Raw genomic sequence first — 22,251 nt, 5'->3', positions numbered from 1 at the left:
TGCCTCTCCAATAGGTCTGACTTTTCTGATTACTTCTCGTGAGAATGCTTTGAACCAGCACATTCTGCATGTGTTATCATCACTCCATTTATTTTTAATCTTAAAACCTAGATAGGGCAGTGACCCACAACTTACTTTCCCTGTAATCTCAAGTCATATTATAGGAAAGACTTAAAACTGACTGGTTCTGGCTGTACTGAAACTGATTATATTGCACTAATACAGAAAAGCTTTTCAGTGCTTGAACTCAGTAATGTGCTAACACAAAACTGGGAAAACCTCTCCGAGTATACATTCGAAAGTCTGATTGTCATGAGAAATCTACTTCAGTTCCATTTGGACGTCTGTCCACATTTTGAAACTGAGCTTGGCTGAATTAGCTGGCCCAACTACTGATTGAGATGATGATAGCAATAAAAATTGTAATAGCAAATCCTGGCACAGAGCTTTCCTGGGAAAGCGATCAGTCATTTTCCGTCTTTGGCTTTGATCCTCCATTGGGATCTTCCAGTGCAGAGCCCAGACCCAGGGAAGAAGTTAACAGATCTCTGCATTAAGTTAATGCTACTCTGCATGGAGACAGGAGTGCTACTAATTTTTTTACGTGAAATGGGGCCCATATATACTGTATATGTTAATGGCAAGCTGTAAAAGCTCTGTGTGTTGAAAACTGGATTTCAAATCTGCTGACCTGTGGTAGCTCCCCTAGCGGGGAGCCGCAAATGCACACTGCTGCATTTTTGTACTGGATTAAATTCCGGATCTAGACTACTATGTGACCAGAGACAAAAGGGAATAAAAAGTTCACAGGCGTGAACACCTGTCAACATGTGGTGAAATGAGTAGCAGCCTCTGTTCAAGAGAGGCTCAAGGCCAGAATAATACAAGAACAATACGAACTGGCAGAAATATATGGGAAACTTGGAAGGTGCCTACATGAACAATGTCTTTTCAGCAAGCCAGTGCTACTGGTCTAACTCTGATCACTTTTAAATGAAAATAGTTTAATATTATAATAAAAAAACACAAGTCTAAGAGGAAATGACAGCTGCTGCAAGTAAATTTCAATAAGGGTAGTTCCCTGCTGATAAAAACTGGCACATCTCCACTCATTTCAGTGTAGCTATGTGGATTAACATTGCTTGAAAATCTGACTAAATGTTTTGAAGAACTTAAGGGCTACAAGGAAATACAGAGATGGAAAACACTGGTAATTACAAGGGTGAGAAAGACGGGTAATCACTGAGGAGGCAAAAAAGTCAGTAAAAAAAAATATTTTGAAGTCTATTAAACAAATAGAAAATCTGTGAGCATTTTGGGGTGCTTGATTTGAGGAAGTTCTATCAACATTTCTGTCATGAATGACCACAGGTCTGATACAAAGAATTACATGGCAAAAACACCCTTGTACCACACTTGACCTTAACGGAACATGCTGTTACTGGAATGGGACATACCATATATTCCTAGTGCAGTGATAATTTTTCTTGGTGATGTTCACTGCACACAAATTTTTGAGAATATTGTAAACTCAGTTTTCCTACACAGACTTATACTAGGTCTTTCTGACCTGTAAATAAAGGCATTAATCTAAAGTGAACTGTAAGAGCTGTATTAAAAAAAAAAAACAAAACAGAAAGATAACTGATGATTAAGAGACTTGCAGAAATTTTGCCTCTGGTGTAAAGTTTTAAGAACTTCTTTTAAAAGACAAAGAAAACTGAGATTTTCAGGACCAGATGTCTAGGAAGATCCCATTTGGATTTGAGCTACTTAAATTTGCAATCATGTATTTATACATCTAACAGAGCTTCTGTTTCCCCTAGAATCTGAAAATTAACTAGCTTTGTAGCATCTTCCTTGATCTGCCACCCGTGCCCTGAGGATTAGAGACTCCACCTGAGCTTGTTTTACAAGCATAACAGAAAAAATTAATCTCTGCTGGCAGCGATCCCACTGGGATACTGATGAATAATGATATCCCTCTCTTGCTGCCCTCTCAGTCCACTAGAAAAGCCACTCTAACCCAGCAACGTGGAAACCGCTGAAACCATTCCAGCTGTGGATTAGCAGGCAGTCAAGCATCCATCTGTTCTGTGTGAATCAAGAGAAAGCAAACACGCATTCTTATAGCTAAAGAAGTATTAAAAATTAGCATCTTATATGACTACATATAGTAAATATTAAGGCAATTATATACAAAGGAAAAAATTATCTATTATCTATACCTCATATTGTTTACCATTGCTTATTACCTTGAGCAAATGATAAAACAGTTGAAATTCCTCTCCTTAACCTACAAAATACTGTGTATTCAATGATTTAATATGCTTAAGATAAAATTTTTTAATACTGTATGCATCAGTTGTACCTAAAAAATATTTTGTCAAGAGACATGTATGGACACACATTATAAGAGAACATGGTAACATTCCTTCACCTTGCTAGGAGAAACATTTAAGAGGCCTGTTGTGAGACGAATTTTAGCTATTTTCTCACCCTATAATGTGAAAGGTATAGACTTGAGATAGTTTCTCTTTCTTAAAATTAGTAGTTTGAATAATCCCTGCTGGCTTGCTAGTCTTTTCCACTGGAAGACAGAAATGGAAGGCAGTGGAAGCTGGCATGTGGGCAACCCAATCAAACTGGTGATGTCTGATTTGACTCTTCCATGGGAAATAGGACAATGACCTACTAAAAATTAAGGAAAGCTGTATTTGAGCATTACCGCAGGCAAAAATACTTTTAAAAGTGCATAATTTGACTGTTTTCTGATACATCAATTCTAATATTTTTATTGATGCCTGGTTCACATTTATTAAGCTGCAGAGGCTTAGTATCTGCAACTGTTTGTTCTCTAAAAGCAACCTTCCCATGGTACACCAAATTTCCAATTTCAAAATACTAAGAAAAGTTTAGGCCTTTTAGTAGCAAAAATCCCTCTGCAATTTCTTCTAACATTACAGGTAGCAAACCTAAGTAATCATTAAATAAACATCTTGTAAATATTAGGCAAATAATAGAAGAGGCAGATTTCTTAAAAGTTCATCTCTGATGAACATAACATAACATCAACATTTAAAATAAAATTCTATTTCTGAAACTAGACAGGTCCCATAAGGAAAAAAAAAAGAAAATGAGACAAAGAAAGAATCTAAATGTAAATAGGCAAATACAAGTGTCAGATACTTCATTAAGGACTGATCAGTAATCCTCTTATGTCCTTTTTTTTAAAGTACTATGCTAAAGGAACAATATATGCTGGATACCAATCTTGTATGATGTAATTATTTCAGCCAAACCAATCCTTATCCTGAAGTTTTTGTTCCAATCAGAGAACAAGCAACAATATGTCATCTTCTTTCTTAACAGTTTTATAAGCAATAACTTCTCTGCCGACAGACAAAAACATTTTTGTGCCTTTAAACAGCAGTCTGTATGGCCCAGTTGGTGTCACTCTATTCTGTAAAAACAAATTCATCAGCTATATGATTGTTAACTGTTATAATTTATTGTACAAATGTATAATTCTACCAAAATCAAAGGTGTTCCCTAGAAGGCAGTGAAGACAAAAGAACTGCAGGCTGCAGAAGGTCTAAATTTGCTTATCGTGCTTTATTTACAGATTGAGAGGAAGAAAGTAAGGCAGAACTTGAACTGACTTGCTAAAAGCACACTGAACTTATAAGACTGCCTTCTGGAGTACTTGGGGCACAAGAACACACAGCCATTTACCAAAGTAGTATTGCAAATTATAAAATGTTCAGCTTTACCTTAATAAAGATGCTGTTCAGAACTGCAGTTTTGTTTCAACAAATGCAAACATTATTTCAACAAACAAATCAAGGCATATGACAAGATGCTGAAAAGAAAGCCATTTCATTTTCCATATGAATACTTTCCAAAAGATGGCTGCATGTACACAATTATGCATAATTCGAAATCTTGCATGATGAAGGCTACAATTCTAACTGCCAACTGATAAGTAAAGGGTGTCTGTGCTAAAACAAACAAATGTTCCATTGCTGAATTGCCTTCAGGTTTGAGCAGTCAGCTAAACCAAGCTTGCTATCAACAAACTTGCTTCTACTGTACGTACCAAGGACAAACACTGATTTGCCACCGATGGCAGCCAACATTCATGTTTTTAAGTACAAGACCAGAACAGTACTTCTGTCTGCCCTAGCATATACAACTGTAACAACTCCTGGCTCATCAAAATAGTTTCCATTGGTATGCATGGGTCTTTTGTTGCTATAACTGCACCTATAGCTTCTGTTAAAGGAATTTATTTCCTCATTTTTCTGACAGAAACAGTTACTAAAGCAGCTGTTTGAACTGGGCATACAGCCTGAGGCTACTGCCTTCCACTATTGCAGCTATATACACTTTCAGAAGCTTTTCCCTTGGACAATGCACTGCAATCAAAACAAATAAAAAACCCTAAACAAATACCTTTATTATATCTAAGATAACAGTTTTTGTTTTATGGCCTTCCTCATGGGAAGTATATGTCAAAAACCTTTAACTACAACTTTAAAATGGGTTTTAACTTTCCTGAATATCGATTCAGGTTTTTTTTTTTTTTTTTAAACTGGCACATAATGACAGAAATTGAGTAAGAAGACTGGACAAGAAAAAAAGGAGATCTGTTAATCGGAGGTTAGAAAGTCATGCATATTGGAGATGGGAGAGTTTTATATTTTCTGGTTTTGACTGTAATTCTTTCTTATTGATGCCATAAAAATGGAAGACTTATGCCATGTTCAGTTAGCTGTCAGTAGTGGGCATTGTTAGCCTGATTTACCAATGGACTGTGTTTTTCTGGAAAGGCAGGCAGCATATGATGCTTTCAAACTAAAAATCAAACAATCTTTTGGAAAAAGAAAAATAGGAAACAGCTGTGTCGTGATGTTAGAAAAAAATTAGTATATCCAATTACTACTGTAACATTAAAAACTGCTCCATCTACTGGGACTAGAGAAAAATCAAGACTAATTGAGTGTGTGAGTATTCCTATAAGTACTTTTTCTGCTACGTACAAGATATTTTTGAATATCAAATTTGGATGCTATTAAAATCGACTATAACATTTTGTTTTATTTTCATGAACCCAAACACTGTTTTCAAATTTAAACTATTTTATTAAACACACTGTGATATCATCTGGATGTTTCAAGTGGGAACTGAAGCACAAATGTTTTAAAATATTAAAATCCAGAGAATATAGAATGCATAAAAATTAAGTAAATGATCCTGGGAATGCCTATGTTTAGGATGAAATTTATGCATTGAACAGTCCTTGGTATGGATTTATTGCAAAGAAAAGATTTAATGGTAAGAGGTAACAGTTTTCTTCTATTACAAGGGGTCACTAAAATATGCATAATGGCTGAGGCCTCTTTCTATTTGCAAAGTGTCCACAGCAGTCATGTTCATATTGTTGAGAGAGTACGATAGATGTGAAATCAAATATGGAAGTTCTTTAAAGGTTAGCATGTAACGTAATTGATTTTCATCTGATATAAATTTTACATTATAAAGTATTTCTATTCTTGACACTGAAATGTCATATTCAAAAAGAGTAACGTAATGAATATAGTCTTGCTGTGCTTTTATGCCTTGAAGAAACTCATAGTAGCACCTTTATTTTCTTCTAAATTAAACACAAATGTAATTTCAAAGTAGAAAATTACTGACGTAGGAAAAACAATCTGATTTTTTTCTGCAATTACTATAGAACAGAAACCCAGTTTTATATAATATCTTAAAATATCCTAAAAGCAATGTTTTTTGCTGTGGCTTGCAGGAAAATGTTACAAAAAACAGATTTGCTTCTTCTTGAACAGTAATTTTGTAATTTATTAATTTGCCCTTCCCTGGTGCCTAACTGGGGACCTGTTGAAAAGATGGTTTATCACTGAGTCAGAAACCTTTGTGGCCCCTTAATGGGAGACCAAACCAGCAATAAAATCGTGATATGGAAATAAAATTATTTTAGACTGAGAGTGTAAATATTCACAAAGACTCACATATTTCCCTGCTTAGTGCCAATGATGACGAACAGAAAATAAAGCCACAGGTTAATAGAGTTATCTAGAATCTCATTGTACAAATATCTAATGGGCAATGAAAGACAGATAAGGCATTAATAACTTTACTCTTTTGTTATCTATTATCTGGGATGGAGAGTGCCTGTTTTATGAACTTCCTCCTTATACCTTCCAAATCTGTGTCTCCAGCAATGACAGATTTTCTGCTGAGTTCCAAATTACTTAGTTTAATACAAGCCAGTGTGACCACATTAATTTTCAGAAAGAAATATAGGGAAGAGGTATGTGGATAAAAAACTTTCAAGTCCATGTTTACATCAGAAAGACAGACATGTATGCCCCGCTATAACACAAATACCATGTTGTTCTGTCTCTAAGCTCCCTGAAAGCTTTTAACAAAAGAAACCTATCTCTTACCAGTTTACATGAAAGACAGCAGTAGACACATGAAAACCAACTAGTTTTCTTTTGTAGGTTGAATTAAAAAAAACCAGAAATCAGGGACAACATGCAGATAAAACAAGGGATGAAAGACGGTAATAATGTTCTCTTCTTTACTGTCTGGTAGGGACAGGCATGACAAATTATTTGCTCTGTAAATAGAAATATTAACCAGATAACAAGGTAAGTATACTAACAATTCACCAAAAATCACAAAACTAGTGGATCTAGCCATCACAATCCTGATCAATCAGCAAGACAGACTTTTTTTCGTCAAGATACAACTAATCTCTATTTGATTTTAAAAACATTTGTGCAGAAAAAGACAAGAATCACCCCAAAGTATCTCTTTGTTTTTTACCTAGATCTCTGTTTTAATCTCTGCACCTAACTTTCAGAATAAAAGAAAACAGTCTTTAGGTACCTCAGGGAAATTCAGCCTGTCAGTAATAATTCATGAACACTTTCTCATCAATAATACTTAATGCAAGAAGCACCATAACTCAACAGTGATTAAGCTCATTTGGATTGCTACTGTCTGAGCACGGTTAGAAAAGTTTTAAAGAAAGCTCTATGGAAAATCATCAAACATTTTCTCTCAGAAAAAAAATACACATCCACTAGCACAAGTCAGTGACAAAAGTAACTGAATCCAAGAGGAGCAGGGAAAGCGTGAGGGGATTGTAACCCACCTATTTGAATCACTTATTACTGTATACTTCCAACATGACTGTGGGGCTGTTCTTATGTGCCATTTTCCTGTTCATTTTATGAATACCTCAACCCGTACAGCATACTGGAAAAAAATATATTTGATCTTGCAAAATGCTGGCAGATGATCAAATGAAAAGATAAAATAAAGACAGAGAAAACAACAGGCACCACAGAAGACTATGAGTAGCCTTTACTAAGTGGAAACCAATCTTGCTATTGAGTGACTTTTTTGAGGGATCCACCAACAGTAGAAACAGAATGACTCAAAACTACTTTTTCAGGTGAGTTGTAAAGATTCCTTGACAATTCACTGGTGAACAATCCTTATGTTTGAACACTTCCATTAGCATGGAAAAGTATCAATCTGAAACTCAAAGTCCCTTAATCAAACTCAGATTTCAACCCCTTAACCCAATCCTAAATTTCTGAATTCTTGAAGGCAATCTTGTTTTTTCCTCGTTTTGTTTTAAACAAACTTTTGCTCCTTTTCAAGTTCCATATATATTTGGTCATTATCCCATTTCAAACCCAAAAAAATCATGATTTTCTTTGTTAAAATTGTTCACTTCTGCCTTCCTTATATATATCAGATAACTTGTAAATGTCTAAAGGTTTGCAAGATTATGAAAAATGCCAGCAAATAATAAGTGTTGCATTTACAAAATCCTGCAACTGCATGAGAAATGCTCCAATGGTTATTTTTAAAAAACACAGTCCAAAATTCAAAACTTTAAAACTGAGTGATCAGAAAAATAATCACAATTATAATTATGTTTTGTAATGATAACAGACCTTTTTGTACTAGAGTTACAGCTTTCAGTTCCAGCATCATTAAGAGATTCTTCAAATTACTTTTTAAACATCCTTTTCCCTCAGGATTTTCACTTATACCTAATTAGACTACTTACCCCATGCCATGTAATTCCCTATTGCCAAAACTGCTAAATGCTTCAATAAGAAGGAGGAGGGCAATAGTGGAGTGAGGCAGATGTAATGTCATTGGTTAACAATAGAGGTGTGAAGCAACTGCTGTAATTATAAAACTCATTAATTCACAGTGTTTAGGGGAAAAAAAAAATCCTTGGCAATAACTGTTGAAATGGCAACTCTTTTCAACACTACATCAGACTGAAAAAAATCCTTTCAATTTACACCTTCAACAAGACAGAACAGTAGTTCCACTGGTAATTATGAAAATCAACATCCCCATAAAAAGTAAGCAAACACTGCCAGCTCTAATGGCATCCAGCATTCATATATCCTTTTCATCTTTTAAATTGACATGTGGCACATTTTGACCCCTAAGCAATTTTACTTTTAGTCTCATTCCTCTTAGGATTGTAAATGGACAGCTTCAAAGACTATATTTCTAGGGAAAAAAAATTAGAAAGAATTAAAGCAAGCTTAATAAATTTAAAATTTTACAATCTCTGCCTAGTAGTAGGGTCCTAGGTTTCACCTACCACAGAAATATTTGCCATTTACTTTTGCGCTTCCTGAATGCAAGCAGTTCAAATACATGAGGACTTAAGACATGGAACACTAAGTTCTGCTTCCATCATTCCTCTTCCATATACTGCTCACTAGCTTAGGCAGTGTTACATAATGCCATCTCTGCTAATGCTGTTCTCAAACTTTCCCTGCCCAATTTTATCAGAAAAAAAAATCCTGACATTTCTAGGTGGAGAAAATTTTCTCTAGAGAGAAGAGATTTTAATGACAGCTGGAGTAAAGCTCTCATCTCGAATACTCAATATTATATTATTTAACTTCTGTTCACATGTGGACATTTCTTCCTAAAATTTCAGTTATTTTACATACAGGACATATAGGAGTTGTGGATGATTATCATTTTGAATTCAGATGAGTACACTGAATTTCATTTAATATAATTGCAATGTTTTCTGACAAGAGAACTACTGATACTGCAGGGTCAGTGATAGCAATTCTCCTATTTAGGCTGTCTAACACTTTCCATTATAAAATATTACTGTGGCCTTTATTTCTGAGCTGTAACTCTGAATGTTTGCAGCAAGTAATTTTAAATTTATCAGAAAGAAAAGTCTCTGTATTAGAAAAGTGGTTTTCCCAGTGTCATAAAATGCTGATCAGGTTTTGTTGAGTTGCAAACTGTTGAATAGCACTGTTTTAACTTTTCTTCTTGTATTTCTCCTAAGAGAGTTTTTGGCAGCATGTCAAAACAATAATGAATATAAAAGTTATATACATAAATACTGCAAGATGGGACTCTAAATTTTGAAGTTAACACTTGGAAGTCAGAATATTACAGAATTTGGGCCACTTGTATAATGTATATAATGTAACAGAGACTATAATCATAAGTGGGTAAAAATAAATTTTCCTGAATAATATTCAGGCACTTCTTGTTTTCAAGTACATGTGTACAAGTAGAGTTACAGCATTTTGAAAAAGGAGATTTTGTAGATATAACTACTTAAGTACTTAAAAAGGAAACCACAGTAAACCCTGATTCTTTTATGGTGAGAATATAATACCAACACAGTGCACTGTACACTGTGTCTTTGGCCTTGCATTGCACTTGTCTATTAAACAGTCACTAGACTAACAGTATGAAATGATGTTATTTCAGGTTATGATCTCAAGTATCATGAGGTGTCTGGGAAAAGGAAGAAGACATTTTAGGAAAGAGGTTTTTCCCATGTGTTTCCCTTAATTCTTAAAGTTGCTGTGTCTTCCAGATTGTCCCAGGGCAATGTGATGGTCCTGCTACAGATTTAGGACATACAGTTATTACTCTGGCATTTTAGTATTATACCTAACTTAGAAAGGACAAATATCAGATTTGTATAGATCCTGTCCTTATAAAGGGACGTAAGAAGAGAAAGAAATGTATAAATTAATTTTGATGCACTGATTTGATGAAACACTTGAAACACCAGAAATTATTCAGGTATATTTCTCAAAACAATAAAAAATTAAATTACAGATCAGGAAAGAAAGGCTTTTCCTTATTTTGGAGTGTTTTTTTCATACACTTCTGTCTTTAAAGAGTCAAAAAGTATGCATGTTAAAGTTAAGAAAATATCAGCACTTACTGTCAGAATTAAGAGCAATTCTTCAATATTGCTTTCAGGTTTCAACTGCTCTTTGAACATCCCAATGGTTGGATGCTTCAGATAGTAATAGGAAGCAATACGGCCGTATGTCAGAGGTTCAATGCTGCGATTATCCTGTTAGAAGAGGAATCAAATATACGTGGTTGCCAAGTGGTTCAATATTAAGGGTTCCTACATAACTGTGAAATATGTTAAGACTACCTTAAAAGAGAGAACAGCAAAAATGATTTAGCACCATAATTTAGCCACAACAATTTTCAACATATGCCTTACAAAGAGCTCCATAGACAAACTAACATCTCAAATCAAGGAGCATGTATCTTGCTGTTCACAACTTTTAGGAGCACGTATCTTACTGAATCTTGTAAGGCATAGATTAGTCTTACCTCCCCAATTTCAATACAGTAGGAGCATTCCAAATCAAACAGGGATTTCTCAACAAGGCTTGAGAGGTACTTATTCATAGTGTCATGGCTCACATCATCCAAGTTATAGTAACTAGATAAATTGAAAACAGATGCGTTACATGAATATTTTTTACACTCTGAAGATTTCTAACAATAATGTCTTGTAAGAAAACTATCAAGGCTTCTACAAAACACTCATACTTGGAACAGCAACTATCCACATTAAACAATTAAACACAAAACTATTATCTTATAAAGACTAAAAAGAAATGCATAATTCTTAAACGGTTTGTGGTAGTAACCAACATAAGACCAGCATGTACATATGGAAAGATGGCAATTTATCTGTCTATTAATAGAAAGGTTGATACAAACAGAACTGGACTGGCTATATTGTGTTAGTGGGAAAATTTTCCTGATTGCATAAGTACACTTTCCTGATAAGCATGAAAGTGGGCAAGCAATAGTAACACAAGTACCAGCATTTTAACTTCAAGAGAAAGAAAGAAAACCCACCCAGGAGAGCAACTGTTCTTACATCCTGGAACTCTGAAAGTAAAAACTAGGCATATAGTGACATCTCTTGAAAAATTAAACTTACACCAATCCAAATGTTAGTGTTGTTATATTTCTGTGTCATTTTATTCTCAAAGTTAAACTTGCTAAAAAAAAGAATAAGGTATTTGTCAATGTGGTTACTTCACATATTCACTGTCATATAAAATGTTTAGGTAAGCTATATAGTCACAAGGGCTCTTTGTCTTCTGTGTGAAGGAAAACTGTTCATACTTTTATGCCAGCCTATAAAAAAGACACGGTGACTGAAGTTTGCACTCTTTAACTGTAGAATTAAGGCGCATTAATAGATTTTTACTCACACAAACTAACATAAGTCCAGTGAGAACTTTTACTCCAGACAAAAATGCAGTAAGAACTTGTGTCCGTGATTCAACAGAGACACCAATTCAGAAACTAGCAATTAAGTTCAATGAGCAATAAAGAAAAACTGAGCATGCTCAGAAAGGTATAAAATTCCGAATTTAAGCAGAGCAATTAAATCATGCAATTTCAAAGCAGAATTCAAACAAACAAACAAAAATTGATGATTTACTGAAATATTAAAAACCACAATAAAAAAGTTAGTCCCCGTTCATTTAATTCTGTCAAATACTGTTGCACAAATAGACTACTGAGCAATGATGAAAGATGCTACTTTGTTCTAACTGGTTGCTTTACTAAGACTTCCTACTGTTATGATGGACTCAGCATCTCCACTTGAAACAATGCCACATGCTGTAAAGGAGAGTAGGTTCTTTCAGTGCTATTTTGTGCAGGTGAACAACTGGTTGTAAAACACTGCTGAGAATAATTTTAGCCAATTTTACAAAGTTACAGCTGCACCTGAGTTAGTTTTTTAACACCCCTTATTACCAACTGAAAGAAATATGTGCTTGCAGAATGCTATTAATCTGAAGTATTTTAAGACCTGCTTTAGGATGAGGTGAAATGTAATCACTGATGAAAAAAGAAAGAACTTTAGACTTTGGGCAGATGTACCCCATTCTCTGAGTTAAGCTCGATTTCATTTACTATAATGCTGCTGTTTGCAAATTTCAAAAGATGGAATTGCATTTTTATACACTACAAACATTCTTCCATAACTGCTTTATTTACAGAATCTGATTTGCACTATTATTTTCTTAAACAAGGTTTTTAACATTTATCTTTTTAAATAGCAGTATCATAACTTAAAAAGCCTGAATGCTAAATAGCAGTCTTGTAATTTCCAGATTTTTTTTCCTCTTGTTATTAATTCCAAATTATGGGATTAATTCTGTGAAGCTTTGAATGTTTACTTATAATTGGGTGAAGTAGGAGTAAAACAGTACTACCGTAAGAAAAAGACTACAAAAATCTGTTCTGATAGCAGTCAGCTACATTAGACAACAACAAAGCATAGATATATGGCAGTGGAGTATTCAACTCTGACATTTTATATGGGTTCATGCTTAAAACATAGCTATTGTTCAAATCCAAAACAAACTGAGAGAAATATTCGTATTGACTAAAACACTTTATATGGTAGACAGCCATATATTATCAGCCTCATGCAAAGAAAACTTCTTGTAGAAAAAGTACTTTAACAGTATTTTTGATGCAACCTAATTTTCATGAGTTCCCTTTTAAATGTACTGAAGTAATACAGTGATCATACAAAATGGTAAATATTTCCACCTGCTCCTTTTATCTGCCTGACACCACTGAAAACATTTAGTCTCTGCTTATTAGCAGAAATCACTTTGTAAAATTTTGTTTACCTTTTGAAAATAATTGAGCAAATTAGCTAGATAACTTGTTTAAGGATGTGAAAATATTTTCTATTTCATACACCTAAACCACTAATAATTCATTAGTATTTTTCTCTAAATTGAACAGAACACCACTGAAATGCTTATAATTAAGGCACTTTGTTGTCATGGTATTCAGACTTCCACCATATAATTTCAGCACTTTTATTTGCAGTACCATAACACTGATGATTAATACTGATAAAACAAAGGAAGAAACCTGGGCAGTACGCTGAAATTCTTTACTTGGACTTTAATTTAAGACACTAATTCAAACAGATTTTATCTCGTGCTCCGCTTAATCTGTAATATTTAACATTGAAGTTATAATCATAAAAGGCATTTATAATGCCTTTTAAAAATTATGTGAATTTTAAATTTGCAGCTTTTTGGTAATTTTTTTTTTTGTCAAAGGAGTAAATATCTAGCTGCCTAGTACAAATAAAACAATGTAAAGAAAAATTTTAAATGGTTTGCAATCTTGAGTGAAGTGGTACCAGTATGTTTTAACTACTGTTTGTAATGGGGTAAATATAATTTTGAGCACACCCACAGGATCTTCTTGGTAATTCAGCACATTTTCCCCTAATAAAAATCAAAGCCATTCGTCTTCAAAGACTGTGTTAAAATCATTGGTGTAAACAGAGGTATCATGACATTAGACAGTATTTTCAATGTGCAGGCATAAATGCAAGTTGAATTCTGCATGTTGGTATGCTCCAAGTATAAAACCTGCATTGTACCTGAGTTCCTCTATGAAGCCATATTACCTATCTATTTAATTACAGATAAAGAATAAAAACAATGCAGTTTCATGCTCACTGCATTGAATCATCTAGTCATTATTTTCCCTTTGCTATAAACAGACAGCCTACCTTTTTATCAGCACACCATTTCATTTATTTCACAGTGAAGCCCAGTTTCACAATAATTGACTTGTCAGAAGCTCTAATTTATGAGGCTGGGCTCTGTAAGCCTTCTCCTATATTGGACTCAACCTGCACACAAGCAGGGTTGAATATTTACAATGCTGTTAACAGGTGCTGAGTTGTTTAATGATTCTAATAGCCAGAAGCGCACTGAGAAAGCCAGCGGGATCACAATTACAGGCTGTTTGAACACAACAATTACTCGTCCCCTGAGAGGTGTGAAAGTCAAAGGCAGTTTTATCCTAATAGCATCTAGCACATGGGCTAGACAGGCTAACTTCCATTAGTAGTCCATAGGGAAAAAGCAATAACAAACCCCTAGGTATCATAAAAATTTACAAAGTATGTAAAATTTAAACAATCAGAAGCTGAAGGAACTTTTTATTCTCTTTTCAAAACATATTTAAAATCCCCAAACCTTGTAGAGCTTAGCAAGAACAACAAACTGTGAAACATGAACTTATTTCTCTAATCTAAGGAAGTGTGGAATTTCATCAGCTGAGAGAGACAGAGAGACGTGCAGGAACATAAAATGTAGATGAAGTTACACAAAACATTTAGGATTTAATGTGAATGGTGGCAATCATTTCCTGTTTAGCTTATGTAAACCTGACCTGAGATCTCTCTGGGAAATTTTTCATCAGCCTTGAAATGGTCCTGCTATAACTGTCAATGCTGTGAAGTCATTTGTTACAGCACCATGTTTTTTATGTTCAGATTATACGGTAGTAATGGTGACACACATAATGAAAATTGGTGACAGAGTCAGGCAAAAATATTAAAAGAAAAAACTAGCCAGTAGGTCTTTTGAAGCAAATGCACGAAAAGATGAATCCACAGCATTTAGTTTATAGCAAGAAAGTGTGCTTTCTAAGATTTTACAGTTCTGAAAGCAGAATTTTGTTATTAACAAGTATGAGGGAGCATAGATACTAATTTTTTGTAAGTCCCTTTACTGCATTCATCAATTATATTTACTTTCATCAGCTTGTGGCCTTCAGCAGCTGCCATCTTCAAATGGTACCATGGAAATGGTACGGAGTATATGGCACAATTGATGAACCTTCATAGCCAGAGAGCTATGAATCAATGTACCAACTCACTTCTGTTTTTAAGGCATTACTGATTGATTCTGGAATCAATGACTGGTTTGCTAAAATGCATTACAGTGTTCATAAATGCTGCAGACAGTTATGTCTTTCTGTATTTTACTTCCATCATGTTTTCTTGCATCCGTATATTTGCTTATGCCAAGTATGAGAAATAGATACACTGCTATCTTTAATCAGCTTTTAGCATACTGTACATTGTGGCTATGTAAGAACAAAAAACCAGTCCAACTTCTCTGACATCATCAAGGTATTTTCCTCCACATCAGTGCTTCTAATCATAACATTTACAAGAAAGTTTACCTCCCAAGATGTGTTGATGAGAAATGAGAGGTAATAGATGCACGTAAATTTCCTTACATGTTGACTGGACATTTCTTTTTCCTATCATACATTCCAACAGTCAATTTGTACAGGTAAATCATACCCAGAAGTAGGAAGACAATTATGTGAATTTGCTTTCTGAATGCAGATATGTGGGGTCTTCAGCTTTGTATTCTCACCTAAGATTGCAGCAGAGTGGGGAATAGGAGGTGGCTCAAATGCTCAGCACCCTGGGGCTTCCCTGTCTGACAGACTCAGAAAAACTTTATTTGTCTGAATATTTGGTAAAACCATACCATGAACTACATTCCTGTGCTTTTCACATCGCTGTGACCCTAACAATTCAAAAGAATGAAATTCATAATAATGTCTATAGCTGTCATTTATGGAATATATACATAAATGCATATGTATCTGAGCATGCATATAGATCTGAATGTCACTGTAAAAGGAAGAGTCCACCCTGTGAAATATCTCTTTACCAACTCAAAATATGAATATTGGTAATATACTTGCCTGTTCTAGCTTCTTTTAGTAGCTACTGCCAAACTTTTTCATTTTATCTCAATCTTAGCTAATTTAACTTTCTTCAGTAATTCCCCCTTCTGATACAATTCCAAACTAACCCCAAGATTCCGAATAACTGTGATTTAGGTCACTGAAATACATGCGTATGCTATCCTGACTGACTTCTATCCTGATATTACCTGTCATCTCAATACCGAAAACTATACTGGAGCAGTATATAATTATAATTTGTATTCAGATGTTTTATTCACATGCTCAGCTAGTCATACTGTGAAACTGAAATTTAAAGTAAAACATAAGTGTATGATGATAAGAGCAGCAGTCTGAGATAATTTATTTATAATTTATGCTGTATTATTCATTCACTCCAGAAAACTTTGTAAGACTGATATAAAGTGAAAAAAAAACCCCTAATAATAATTCTCAGAATGAATTAATAAAATTTTCTTTTCAGGTCTTCACAAGGAATTTACATAGAAAACTGATTTTGTAAGTGTGTACATGTACACAGATGCACTCTCATATATATTTATAAATACAAAAAATAGCCACACACATTTTAAGAGTGATGTGATATGTGCTCTCAGAATATCTAAAAATTAACTTTCCAAATGAAAGCTGATCCTGCTTAACTTTACATATGTTGTAAATTTCTATTTCTCTTTTGCTGCACATGTATCTGGAAAATATCATAACCTGATTTACAGAAAATGTTTCCCATAGCCATTTCTCTTTTGTAGAAAGTTGCAGTTTATAAACTTATATAAAGGTAAAAGAATGAAATAATCAAGGCATTTCAGACAAGGAAGGAAGATAGATGGACCTGTCAAAATAGCCCCTTGCAAAGAACAGGATACTTCACTGATCTGTCATGTGTGACCTTGACTAAGTAAAGAACATATTGACCACAGCTCTATGTGGAAAGGAGAACATGTTGTAGTACTTGACCGAAGTAGCACAGAAACTTTGACTTAACATGGGGAAGAACAGAGAAGAAACTCTGGATATTGAGACTGATGCACTTTGATAAACAGTTTTATTTGGACCACCGCTCTTGTTTGCACATCATCTCCTGAACAGCATGTGCACAACTAGTTGGTGTGCCTCTAAACAAAACGAGCACTCAGCTACTCTACTCCCCCAAATCAACAGCTGAATTGCTCCTCTCAACTAGACTACTAAAACCCATTCCACAGATTTTGAAAGACAGAGGTTCATCAAACAAGAAAATTAAAATGGTTTGATGAAAAGAAGTATTTTAACATGCAAAGATTTTCCATACTGTTAAAAAAAATAATCACAAGTTTAACAAATTATCTCAAGTTTGCCAGAAAAACTTTCATAATGACTTGATGTTTCGAAGAAACCTGGACACTTAGAGCAAAAGGATACTTTGTTCTCTATCTCACAACAAATATGGATTACCATTACTTAAACAGTACAAATTGTAAGCATTCTGTAAGGCATTTTATGATACTGGATGGGAATAGGATGATCCTACATTTGTTTATGCAGCTTTAACATACAAGTAGCTAAAACTGGCAATAAATGAGAATATAAATCTCCTGCATATTATCTAATCCCCATTATTTTGGGGATTTACAGCATCACACGCAATAACTTTTATGCCAATGAATCCCAAGGCAATTTAATAATCATGCATACAGGAATTACTTATTCACCACTAAGGTACAATCACCTGCTGTCTGGAAAATAGTTCTTGTTTCACAGTGGAAAGTCAACAAAATTGCTTTGGGGCAGGACATGATAAAGAACACTTCTATCAAGTGACACTGAGTGGGTACTGGGTAAACCAAAAATCAGCAATTGTCCCCCTACTCTTTTGAAAAAAAATAACCCCCAGAATCTTTGGATTATTACAGGCTGCAAATAGTTCTTGTTTCGTAATATCAATCAATTCATATGCTCACTTATGGCACAGTAAACTCCATTCATATTGCAATTTATTCAAAGTTATCTCAACTATCACTGACTTCTGTTCATAAAACTTCAGTTTTCCTTCGATGTATCTCATTCAAACACTGACTACTGGAACTGCTTGCTTGGCTTGTAGGAGGTCTGGAAATACCCCAGATAGTAGGTCCAGGAAAACTACTAACTGGATAGTTTAGTAACTTTGGATGAAACTTCATATTATTATCTTATCAAAGAATGGAATGCATGCACATTCATTACATTTGTGCTTTGTATCTAGAAGTGACCTCTTTGGGAGAATTAATAATATCCTTCATTTTTCTCCCTTCATGACTAAATATAAAAGGAATGCTGAGTACCCGTGTGGATGACACAGGGGGTAAAGCAGCTCAATTTGTGAACTGTTCCAACCTGCATGTGTGGCGTTCCAATGGAAGACTCCAACTTCATTAGAAACTTCAACTGACATTCCTATCCTAGCATTATGGTCATGACTACTCAAGATCTGTTCATCTTGCTTTTCGCTACGAAGGCTCTATATCTCATTATGAAATGGGTTTTTTCTTCCCCTCTCCTCCCAACTTTCTTCCCACAATCCTTTCAGAATAACAGAACTTTTGCTATAAATTTGAAATTGATAACTCCAGATTTAGCTTTCCATGACAGTAAAGAAACTGCAGAGAAAAAAGGACTGTCAGTCAACATGCCAACCTCCAGTGGAAACCTTCTTTTATATTGGGAAGAGCTTGCCTATTCAATTAAAACAATGATATTTCTATATTCTACACTTACCTTTGGGCTATATGTTGTGTCTTTAATAATCTACCTACCACAGATACCACATGATCAAAGCTTGCCAAAATCAAATCAACTAAAGAACTTTACCACAGTAATTCAAGAGCAAGACATTTTAAAGTAACAATACTTATTCTTTATACTAAAAAAGTACAACATCTAACCTACACAAAATCAGAATCTAGCTGCTTGTCACTCTCAGAAGAGAAATACCTTCCATATAAATGTATGCATTTTGTTAGCTATGAAGTGAGAAGGCTGAATGTTTTCCTTAGTTTACAGTTCTAACACTCTGCATTTTTTATTTCTCAAGAAGACTAGATGGAAATTCTGTTTGTTTTGTGGGAGATCCTCAGCATAGGACTAGATTCAGAATTCAAAACTAATAAAGACTAAAAAGGATTAAAGAAAATTATTTTATAACCTGTAGGCTCCCAGCAGCAGTTGCCCATAAAGAACTCAGCTGAAAATCTGGCCAAATGTTATGGATGTTAACATGATTTCAGAAATACAACATTCTGGAGTACATTAAAAAATATGCAGTGATCTAAATGATTAATTCCTTATTTGCCACATTATTTTGGCAGGTGAGTGATTGATCACATGGCAGGTAACATAGCATTTACCCAAAACAGTATTGTGACAAAGGCAGGCTACATAGCTGGAACAGCTCAGAATGATCTGCATACCAGCTGGAGCTAGGCAGGATGATAGCAATCATCAAAAATATTGCACACATGGTTTCACCAGGATACCCTAATGAAAGCAAACCTTATCACAGAGAAACAGCTGATAGCTATTCTCTCATTTATTAGGAAAGTCCAGGTCTTAATAAATTTTCTAAAGAAAACTGGGCAGAACATACCAATGTGGTAGCTAAAAAAAAAAAAGGAATTGCATTATAAATACAATATCTGAAAGAATGTGATAATCTGGAATTTTATTTTAGGGATGCTGATGTAGTCCTCTCAATAAGGCTATTTTATAGTTGTCACCAGGCTGTAAAGTTATCTGCCAAAAAATGCATTTATATTTAGAGAAAAAATTATAAAAAAATGTGCACACAAAGATTTATTCCATGTGTGGGCCAGTAATGCTCCTACACTGGAGACTGCTAAGTATTCTAGGCTCCAACAGCAGACGGATCACCTTTGTGTCAACTCTAACCTCAAGTTACCTTGAGAATAAATTGCATTTGTATTGTATACTCACCTTGGGTTCATTATAAGTCGACGGAAGAAGTAAGTCCAGGTGATATAATCCATTGCATCCTGCTTAGATGTAATAGTTCCAGCAGCAATTTCAGCATTCAAGTGGTCAGCCAGCACTTCTAACAAGCTGAAGAACAGGAAACAAGAGGACTTAGCTGACTTTACAATCACAAAGACAGGTAATATATTTCGTAGAGTTGTCCATTAAAAGGTTTATTACTTTTAATCTGAAAATACTATATATTTATCTTCTGGTAAAAGAGAAGAGCGGAAGAAGGGGGAACGTAATTGCAAGGCCAGTCATCTCCTTTACATGATAGTGGAATGAAGCTCAAATTATTTTTTGATTGGACCAAGAATGCACAAGTTTAAGTCATTCATGGAATGTATTCAGATGGAGCTACTCAGTGGTAACTTGTGAATATTGTATGTTGACCATATGATCATGCTGGTTTAATCCAATAGAGAATCATCTGGAAAGACAAACAGGAAATGAAACAGTGGCAATAGCTTAGCTAATACTCGACAAATACTTGAGGGTTATTAAAATTACATCAAAACTGCTTTCCCCAGATTTTGCCTCATCTTCATCCAATGTTAAAAAAAAAAAGAAAAAAAGAAGAGCAGCTACTTTTACCCAGAAAGATCTAAACTCAAAAACACAGAAGAACAAAAGCAGTTAAAGTCATTCTTAAAAAATAAAATACTGTGTCATTAAATGGAACAAAGACCTCCATTAGGGTATCTAATGAGATCATGCCTGGCTAGAGTTCAATCAGAGAATTGCAAATATCCTTAAGGTTCAATCTAATTTTTCTCATATTATAATCCTTTTTCTTTTCCCAATGTTCTTTCCCTCTTGCTAAAAGTAAAGAATAATTTGGCTTGAGTAGCTGTTTTACTGCTCTATACTGCTGACTGAATGCTTCTAAAGGTCAGAACTGCAGGTGTTCTACACAGATTGTCCAACAGAAACTGGACAGATGATCCAATTCCACAATAATGAGTGCTTTTTCTTTTGTTTCTAATGTGTGGTGTTTCAGGCCTATGATCAGGGAGAGCACAAGGCCTGTTATATGAGTTGAGTACTCAAGTCTTACAACTAATACATAGACAATGGCTTTTATGAAAAACTTTAATTAAAAAAATATTAAGTTTAATTTTACGAATTGGAAATACTATACAAAGCTGATAAATCTGCTCTTTGGCAGAACAGATAGGAAAGCATTCCAAACTAAAACCCCTCCAAAACACTCAGATAGTTTCTCTTCAAATACTTGATCATAAAAGTGACCGAGACAAATCTAAGTTAATTGGTTCACAACCTACACAGAACTTAGGGAGATTGTTATTAATACGTGAATCTTCATCTGAAAGGTTATCAAATATTCTTTCTTTATAGCAAAAGATGGAATATATCAAGTTACAAAGTAAATATATACACATAAAATGAGCTACCAGAAACACAGAATATTTATAGTCTTCCAAACAGGAAAAAGGTGTGATTACTATTGTTATATTGAAGATATGATTTCTTTATTTAGAAACATCACTTACCAATGAACAGAGATATTTCTTAGTTTATGCTAGTGCCATGCAGTCTGGTTATATCATCAATATTTTAATCAGAACCACTCTTTTGACTTATTTGCTATCATTTTGAAGAAGTGCAACTCCTAGCCTTTTGTGCTAAATGAAATTTCTATGTTAAAAAAGTGTGGTTTACTAAGGAAATGAAATGTATGTCTCCACATTTTCTGTTTGAAAAAATTATGTGTCTGTCTGTGCACCACAGAAGTTAATTTTCAAATACACCAGTCCATTTCCACTACATTTCATAGGCGGATTGCACTCTCAAATTCCTACAAATTTCCTGAGCAGAATAAAGCTCCCATTATTGCTTATGTTGAGGGATGAAGTTTCCTTAGGAGAACAATACTTCATCACTGAGAAAAGCTTTCAGTAATGTTCATGCTTTATCAGATGTCTGAGAATTCCTCCATGAAACATGCATCTACAGGAGTTGAGCTTCTAGTTGAACAACTAAGAATATTAAAAATATCAAAACCAAGGCACAAATTACATTATGCCAGACAGCAAACTAAGTTCAGAGAGGCTGCAAAAAGGTAGTGTTTCTACATTTCTGACAAAAATGTTGCAATTTTGAAAGGAAAGATATGTTGAAAGTGTATTAGGAAGAGTTTACACCATGTAGATTTCTCGTTGAACTTGTGAAATTTTGAAGAATGTAGTATCTATAATGATACAAGTACTCTAGGTACAAAGTGTTAGAAACTCACCTACGTTTTGCTATTAAGAATTTGTCACAGAATTTCGAAGAGGGCTCTGATAATCATGT

At 34.4% G+C, this 22,251-nt stretch overlaps 1 protein-coding gene across 1 annotated transcript in view; it reads right to left on the bottom strand.

The window, feature by feature from the left end:
- ASCC3 (activating signal cointegrator 1 complex subunit 3) overlaps window positions 1–22,251 on the bottom strand; it is a 246,623-nt gene that overhangs the window by 29,380 nt on the left and 194,992 nt on the right. The window contains exons 33-35 of the mRNA XM_027731475.2: window positions 19,894–20,019; window positions 10,693–10,804; window positions 10,286–10,420 (exon numbers count right to left, since the gene is read on the bottom strand). Of these exons, the coding sequence (XP_027587276.1) occupies window positions 10,286–10,420; window positions 10,693–10,804; window positions 19,894–20,019 (373 nt within the window). The remainder of the gene's footprint in view (window positions 1–10,285; window positions 10,421–10,692; window positions 10,805–19,893; window positions 20,020–22,251) is intronic.

The sequence above is a fragment of the Pipra filicauda genome, unplaced genomic scaffold (genome assembly GCF_003945595.2).
Source record: "Pipra filicauda isolate LSUMZ 115617 unplaced genomic scaffold, ASM394559v2 scaffold128_size5466820_pilon, whole genome shotgun sequence".
Taxonomy (NCBI): Eukaryota; Metazoa; Chordata; class Aves; order Passeriformes; family Pipridae; genus Pipra; species Pipra filicauda.
This window is presented reverse-complemented; position numbering and strand designations above follow the sequence as displayed.